This window comes from Elaeis guineensis, chromosome 6 (genome assembly GCF_000442705.2).
Source record: "Elaeis guineensis isolate ETL-2024a chromosome 6, EG11, whole genome shotgun sequence".
Lineage (NCBI taxonomy): Eukaryota > Viridiplantae > Streptophyta > Magnoliopsida > Arecales > Arecaceae > Elaeis > Elaeis guineensis.
The window spans coordinates 1,701,915-1,710,749 of record NC_025998.2 but is presented as its reverse complement, the minus strand read 5'-3'; the positions used below and the strand labels follow the sequence as shown (position 1 = coordinate 1,710,749).

General features: G+C 35.9%; 1 protein-coding gene across 1 annotated transcript; it reads left to right on the top strand.

Annotated features, from left to right (window-relative positions):
• The first annotated feature begins 2,780 nt into the window (after positions 1 to 2,780).
• Positions 2,781 to 8,087, top strand: LOC105047725 (uncharacterized). Its single transcript, XM_010926778.3, has 3 exons — positions 2,781 to 3,100; positions 3,431 to 3,700; positions 7,721 to 8,087. Exons 1-3 carry the CDS (start codon positions 2,829 to 2,831, stop codon positions 7,884 to 7,886), a joined length of 708 nt encoding a protein of 235 aa, XP_010925080.1. The 5' UTR covers positions 2,781 to 2,828; the 3' UTR covers positions 7,887 to 8,087.
• Positions 8,088 to 8,835: the final 748 nt, after the last annotated feature.

Genomic DNA, 8,835 nt, shown 5'->3' with positions numbered 1-8,835 from the left:
AGGGTAAATCTATTAGCAGTTCCAGTATTAGAAGGTATCTGATCAAAGAACAACTGAACACAATGGTACAAGACTGTTATTGGGCTTTGATCTGCGACCAAAAAAAGAAAAAGAAAAAGGAAAAAACACACAATTGTCTCTCTTCCCAAATCATTCACTAGAAGGCAATGACCAAATAATGATCAGATAATCTAATCTAATTATGGGACTGTAAAATTAGTAATTGTAAATTTGATGAACTTTTCATGTACACATTGCAGGCAGACACCTCTCGAAGTATTTTATTTTTGTAACACTCGGAACATAACGAACAACGTACCTGTCATAGCTGTCATCCTTCTGCGGACTGGCTGGAGCTTCGGAAGGAGTGAATCAACTCATGCACACGTGCCGTGAGCTTGCACACGTGTGCATGGTGGTAGGTCGAGGGGGGAAGGGCCGGTGAAGATCCGGAGGGAGGGAGGTCGGTGGATAATTTGAGAGTGGAAAGGTGAAGGGCTTTTTGGCACTTCTGATGAGGGGAGTCAACACGCGCGCCCAGTCAAAATGATGTCCATCAGTGCCGACCGTGATGGGGGAGTAAGATTTCCACCCAAGATACTCTCCATCATTGCTTGGAGCTCAAAGGCAGCCCTAGTAACATGTACAGGCTCCCTCCTTTTCATATCATGTACAGTACCCTTCTGGAATTTTTTAAATCATTAAAAATGGATAATCATTCGGTGTGACTGCATGGTTACAATAATATATATCTATTCGCAATAAGCATGGCATTATGATTGTAATCATAATAATATCAATTGTATATTAGTGATGGTTTTCATCTTGTTTGAGATATTAATTAGATGCGCCAGTTATACAACATATATAAATACAATATCCTAACTTTTAATATCTCGATCAAAGCAATTTGATATCTTTTGAGATATGTTAGAGTTGATCAATATATGAAATCAATGTTTGGAAGTAGTTATAATTAGTTATTGTTTTACATCATTACTTGAGTTTTCAAGATATGGTCTTATTATTTCAACCATCTCCGATCAGTTTCCCTAATCTAATCTGTCTTGGAAATGATGAAACTAGATCTCAATTCATCGACATTAGGAACACCAATCAAGACAACCAATATCTCACTTAATAAAAGCCTGGACTGTAGCTCCCTCATGTGATCCACTTTGTTTGTTCATTTTTGTTTTTCGCATGAAACATTATTCTCAGAAAAATACTAAACTGAAATAGTAAGTTAGAGTACCTGTTTTAAATTTTAACTACTGATCTATTTGACCTAAATGTTGAGGAGAATAACTTAAAAGTAGAACTTTAAGAACGAAAGATGTTTTTGATAATATATTTGTGTATTTTTTTTTTTGGCACAAACGGACGATCATACTAGTCTAGGATGAATACAATCCATAAAATCAGAATAAAAAAATATTATGAACTGCCCGTGAGCGGTCGTCATCTTGACGCCAAATCCAATCATCAATGTACTCGAAGACAAAGGATGCTATTCAATCTACGGTCCTATTCGCTTTTCGAAAGATGTACTGAACAGATGTCACGGTAGGGATACGAAGAGATCTCCAAATATCATACTTGTGTGGTTCTTTAAAAGCATCCCTCTATGTATCTCTTTTATCAAAGGGTACACACTTGTACCAAACAAAAAAAATAATAAAAAAGATTAAAAAGGCTCAGATGCATCTTTTTTTAATAAAATAACTAGTACATTTCAAAAAAAATATCAAAAAAATATATTTCTTTTGGACATCCCAAAATAAAATCAATATAAAATATAAAATACAAAATTTCGAACATAATAAAATAAAAAAAATTAGAAATTTAAATATAAAAATAGATAATAAGAAAAATAGAACAAGCGAGGCTATGATTGTGGAAATAGTTGTGCCATAAGCTATTCCTACTCTGCCTGGCTATAATTAGTAGATTATGTTTTGAATGAGTTTTTCACAAAAGTAAGGAGCTTCGCATGATGATTACTTTATGCCAAGAATAACTCAAGGCAGCTTTCCCAAGCTCTACTCCCATAATCAAATATAAATCATCCATTTACTTGAGCTGTAATTTCCTAAAGGTCTGGATGTTCGATTTCTTTTACCATAGCATGAGTTGTTGAGTGTTTTATGAATTGAATTTAGACAAACTATGCGCAAGAAAAAAAAAAAAAAACTAAAATTATGGTGATCTACCTTATAGTTACATGCAAAGTTTCAATCATGTAATCGATGATGTAGTGCTTTCCTATTTATTTATGTACCTTTTCCTATTCCTCAACCAGCTATCTAGCTAAATTTTATAGCATATGTTTCCTTCTTACCAACAACTATAATAACTAGGAATATTACATCAACTCACAAATAGTTGATATTGATCGATATAGTATCTTAAAAATCTACCCGATCATTTCACGCTGTCCTCTCTGACTCTGAGTTGGGCTAGCTCTACAGGACACCCCACTTCGAAAAGAGAGGGGATGATCCGAATCCAGATCAGTGATTATTAGCGTTGGTAAAGCTGAACCGTGTCCAAGAGCTAAAGTGGGACTCTCATTTTAATCCTTTACCTGTCTGGGGAATGCCAAATATAATATGTTAAAGTGATGGAGGCATCATAACATGATCACAGTCCAAGAGTTTCACAGAAGATACTAACGCTGTCATTCTTCGAATTGGTAGAGGACAGTTTGGCCATTAAACTGAGTGTGGGTGGGAGCATTAGGCTTCCTGTACATGTCCTCTTTTATTGAAAGTTCTCTACCACATTCCCTACAGAAGAAAAACTGGAAGAGGGTGGAAAAAAGGGAGATGTTTCCTTCCAAAGTCAGTGCTGTCCTCAACCAAGGGTTGGTGGAGGATCACATGAGCTTTGCTCAGATCTCACTTCTCTCTAATCCAAGCTTTCCTCCACATGGGATTCAGCAAGCTACTGGAGGCCCAGACATGGGTAGAGGATTGTCCTCTCACTTAAGGGAAGGCCTTCCTTCCATGCTACCCGGATATAGGGCTGCTCCCTCTGATGATGATGGTTTAGGTCAATTTGGAGCTTCTTCAGAGCAAAGATCAAGGAATAATTTATGGTAAGAACCCCTATAGCATCCCAAAACAAAATAAGGTGAAAGAGGATATCTATAATCCTTAACTCCTACGCGATCTACTTCATCAGTTATTCCACAAAATCTTTCTTGAATAAATCTTTAGGTTGCTGTCTCTTCTCCATGCTGCAACTTCCTTTCTGAGGGTTCCAAGATTGTTTGTTGTTCTTCTCAGAATGACTACTGTTTGAGAATTTCATCAGAAACCTCTCCCCTATTTTCAATCTAACAAACCTTTGCATCGAAACAATTCTCTCTCTCTCTCTCTCTCTCTCTCTTTCTCTCATGAGTTTTGTTTGTTTATGTGGTTTCCAGGTCATGGAGTGAACAGGAGGGGGATCTAGGTAACAAGAGATCATCAGCCCGAGAGGATTATCACAACAAGAAAAATTCTAACGGTAGTAGTAATAATAACATCCATAGACTATCAGTTGGTAATATAACAATGAAGAAGGTGAAGACGAGGAAGAACGTGAGGGAGCCAAGATTTTGCTTCAAAACCTTGAGCGAAGTGGATGTGTTGGATGATGGCTACAAGTGGCGTAAGTACGGCCAGAAGGTTGTAAAGAACACTCAACACCCGAGGTAGACCTTAAAACAAAGGCCAGACTGCACTCTCTTCGGGCTGGCCTTTTCCTCTTTCCTTTTTCTATATATTTTAATCCTTCTACTTAATGGTCTGCATGGTAACGGTGGTAGGTGCATGACTGGATTTACCGTGCATTGTCCATGAATTATTTTGCTTTGGAGAGGCCACTTCCCGTCCTCAGTTTCTAGGTCTTCTCAAAGACAAACAAGGATCCCATGCAGGCATAAAAAGCTTTCGTAGCACACTTTGAGTAGCCGCATGCATGCATCGATTTTAACAATCTTGACATTAGAAATGATCTTCTTTATACATATTTCTGTGATTCTTGGTGGATTACATATGTTATGCTTTATTGATTTGCGAGTCTTGACATGACCTTCACTTTGCAAATGAAACAACCGAAACAAACAAAACATACTGCGGCTATATATCTTTTTTAAAGGAAAATAGGTTTCTGTATCTTAAACTTTGCATTAGACCCTTTTGATTAAGCTATGATACAAATATGCATCCCAATAAGGCACATATTAGCTCAAGAAACCATGTTAAATCAAGGAGATCTATATATAGGAAGGGTATGACATCTTTTCGCCACGAGATTGTCATAAATATAACATGAATTGTTTGTGTTTAGCTTTTGACTTGGATAGAACAAGTCCTCTTGAAGTCAAAGAAATATATTTGTTGATAGATCAGAAGACTGCTACTATATTTATATCCAATTTTGAGAGTATATATATCATACTTAATAGGAGAATTAGATGCATAATTACCATTATACAATTGATATTATGTTTGATGCTGCATGAGGATTTGGGTTCTAAAACATAAATCTTTTAGCAAACATTGCTTTATGGTCAAATTTTCCATTTTTCCCATCTAAAAATACTTTGTTTTATGAAGTTTAGTGTTAGCATTCATCATTTACATCCATTAATCTATTTGTTTGAATTTCAGTAAAATAAGAAAATATTATGGACTCGTCTCCGTGAATAAGATTTAATGCCTACATTTACTGTCATTATCTAGGCTTACAACTAAATGGTCACATACACAGAAGAACTGCTGCATAAATCATGATATGTCTCAGGACATTCATCAGAGGCTAATGTCTTAAACTAATGTTTATAAGATCATTTGTATCAACTGTTTAAAACTGTGAATAGCTGCAGCATAAAGACACGAGCAAATTTTTATCAGGCTCGCAGTTTCGTTTATGCTGCTTTCAATAAAATCCAAACCAATTATGTTACAAGAAAATCCAAATGAATGAGAGGAAAATGCAGAAATCAATAAAACAATAGCTGTAAAACAAAAAACTATTTCAGCCTTCTCCGTTTTCATATATAGTCATAATGAACTGGTGGAAGGCTTCCCATCTCTTCTCGTAACCATTTAACTATATATATATAATAAAATCTTCACCTTCTAGATCTTCTCCTAATGTAACAACCTAGGACCACATCTAAAAAGACTAACCAAAGATATTATTTGGGTTATTTGATCCTGTATATATATTCCAGATCTTTCTAGCAAATAATCAATGTGAGATTAAATATACATCCGCACGGTCCTCACATACTTCCTTCATTTAAGCCTTAATAACCTTGCTCGACTAAATATCCAAATTCATATACCCATTCATAAACACCACAATTGGCCCATAGTTAGCTCCATTGAACCCATACAGCAATATTCTCTGGTCTACATAGACTATGAGTTAGATCGATTTTGATACTATTTATAATAATCCAGGACTTCATCTGAAAAAGTTAATTAGAAAGTATTATTTAGATTCCTTAGTCCTATATAAATATTCAAAATCTTTCTAATAAATAATCAATGTGAAACTAAATACATGTCCGCATGAATCCTCACACCTAATTATGCTCAAATTTCAAAGTGAGATTGAACTCCTAGATAGCCTTTTCCATGAAACATATGTATGTTTCTTGAATACTCATAGCTAGGGATAACTTTTTGAGAAATGACCTTTGACTCAAGAAAAAACTCATTTCAAGAGGAACTGCTGCTTGCAGCTGAATTATGTTTAGCAGCTTACAGCAGGCGTTTGACATAATAGTTATTATGTCAAACCACACCATGTGAATGATCCCAGTTCTTAAGTCTGATATTCTTTGGGGAGGAAAGACATCTGAATTATAGAAAAACAGCATCTGCTTCATATTTCTAATTTTATAACGTGAGATCGAGGAGGGTAATGCAGCACACTCTTGCTTTTTTCCTCTTTTTTTTTTTTTTTCTTTTTGGTGTGTTTTACGGTGGCTTTTTGAGCTTATATGGTACTCTGAAGCTAGTGTTTTTACCTCTTTGATATGAAAACCGGAATTAACAATTATGATTTGTCCGTTACAAAATCATGCTGCCATTATTCTACTACCAGTATGTCTGTATTGAATATTGGGATTTGATAATCTCAAGAAAAATATAATTCAAGGAAGAACAACCTATCATGCAAAGAAAGAATTGGTACTCTCTTCCAGGCTCCCCAACCATGAAAGAACTGTTTTATTTTGGTCCAATAATCTATATCAATATGCATAAGGAGCTATAAAATGGTTTATCTGCAACTAATTTACATGTTGTTAGTCTTGGTCAGCATTTGGATTATCATTTTCTTTGTGCAATAGGAAAATCTTGAATTAGATGATGATCGCAACAAAATAGCTACTTTGGAGAATAATGTTTTTTAAAGCAGCCTTCACTTTGATATATTATTTGATACATATCTTATCCCTACAGAATAAGGAAGAGGTAGAAAAGAAAGTAAATATTTTTATCTTTGCTAACTCATGCAGAAAAGAGTACATGGACAAAGCCTCTCATTCGAAACCTCCCTCGTTCTACTTCATGGCCCATCATTCTTCTATTGAGTTGCAGATCCTATCTAACCATGAGCAATGATGATCTATACTTTGAGATACCACATATTTAAAAGTCAAAAAAAAAAAAAAAAAAAAAGAAGCTCAATCCGATCTCACCTGTCTCAGCTTCACATTTTTTTTTCTTTGACAAATTCTCAGCTCTCAAATTTGGAAATCTTCATTATATTTTCTGTGTTTAAACTACCCTAATTCATGAAGACAAATATAATAACAAGATGCCTTATCAATGCCGAAATCATCACTGCTAGGGCAACGCATAGGCCTCCTTTCATGTCAAGTGGCGTGTCACTGTACACTCTTTGCCCCGGCTGGCCATTATGCTACTCATTGTGGCATGAACATAACGTGGCATTGGATCCCAACAGGATCGCGTGGTTTTAGCCATGATGGCAGCTCATCACCCAACGTCCGAATGTGGTATGTCCTGTTCAGCGATCTGTGTGTTCATGTTTCCCTTGTGGCGTTGGGGCTCACCACAGGAGTGAAAACACTGATGGGAATGGCACGTATGCTTGAGATATTGGTGGGCCATCCGATTGTCATTTGAAAATAAATATGTCCATCTCCAAGCGTGGAAACTGGCCTGTTTGATGAGGTGATAATTCGTCAAATTGTTGACAGGAAACACAATTTAACATCCCATAACCATATTCCATGTGACTCTCATTACTACTATCATCGTCATTATTACTATTCTGTCAACTTCTTTCATCAATAGTAACTTTTAAAGAAATGATGCAGTACTCTTCGAGTATATACTTTAACTACTAGTTATGAATATTACTGACAACTCAGATTATTCACAAAGCATTCCATAAAATCAACTTCATGAATCTTTAATGAATTCAGGCTTGGCTCATTTTCTCTCAAGAATAAAGTACTCCATGAACCATTTATGGCTTCTTGACGTAGGGAACTAATAGCAAACATTAATGTTGTTAAACAGATATAATAAATTTTATGCTCCTTTATTTTGAGAAGGGGGTTGTATCTTTTGCAGTACCTTCTGTTTTCTTTTTTCTTAGTATTGCATCAATGTCTTCTCTCTGATTAATGCTGACTGTGGTAAAAGCTTATGCTGCTGTCTGAAGATGACTACATTGTGAATAGGAGCTACTATCGATGCACAGGTGACAACTGTCGAGTGAAGAAGAAGGTTGAGAGATTGGCAGAGGATCCACGGATGGTCATCACAACTTATGAGGGTAGACACACACATTCTCCTTCACATGACGAGGATGACTCGCGGGCTTCAGATCATATCAACTTCTGGTAGTCTCTTTAGATTGCAATGCGGCCTTCGTGAGTTCCCTTTCGGTCTTATGGGATTGTTAGGTGTAATGATGACTTCATTCAAATGATAACTATTACATGTGCTTGTTTTGTGGATATATGTGAAGTACTTCCCCAGTTATACTTAATTTCTAACTAGTAGAACTACTGAAATTGGGTTGGACCCGGTCGGAAGTCAGAGGGATCCATGCACGATTCATTTTGGAAATGAGTCCTCTAAAATTGATGTGCAATTTTTATTTTGGTTGGTTGTGGTGCATATGAGTTGAACCTGTCCATCGCTCCAAGAAACTGAACCGGTGTTTGGTCATGGATTTGGAAACTTATTTTACTTCTACAGTTACATGTAGAGTTAATATGATTGCTATGATGAACATATGCCTCTCTTTTTTTTTTGGTAGAAGGGCATTACTTTATTTACAGATAGAAGAAGCATACAAACTAAAAGCAAAAGTAGGATGCCATTTAAACATAATTGCAGCCCATTACAGAAAAGAAAACTGAAGAACTTCCAATAGTACACACTATGGATATAAACCAGAACATCTGGAAGTGAGCAGCTTTAAAAACTTACAAGAAACTAGCAGCAGGAGTAGACAAGAACACAGCAAAAGTGCTCCTCCAAAATTTTACTATTGAAAATTACCAATAAATACCAAGTACACATGCATTCTCAATCGAAGCACTGAACTGCAAATTAAATATCACTTTGTAACACGAGGGGAGACCTAGAATAAAAGGAAAATTATTGATTTGACTTGAATGTGCTATCCTTCATCATTTGCTTGTAAATAACTTGGGATAATATATAAATTGATAGCGATATAGATGGATGATGTTGAGGAGTTTTCAACTTACAGCATCTGGACAAAGTATGTTCAAGTTGAGCCATTTTTCCACCCCAGCTAATTAGAGGAAAACGAAGTAAGTTG

Excerpts from the sequence above, each read along its gene's own strand:
- LOC105047725 (XM_010926778.3), top strand. The coding sequence starts at position 2,829 with ATGTTTCCTTCCAAAGTCAGTGCTGTCCTCAACCAAGGGTTGGTGGAG. Across the intron at positions 3,101-3,430 it reads AGATCAAGGAATAATTTATG|GTCATGGAGTGAACAGGAGG; the intron begins GTAAGAACCCCT and ends TGTGGTTTCCAG. Across the intron at positions 3,701-7,720 it reads AAGAACACTCAACACCCGAG|GAGCTACTATCGATGCACAG; the intron begins GTAGACCTTAAA and ends CATTGTGAATAG.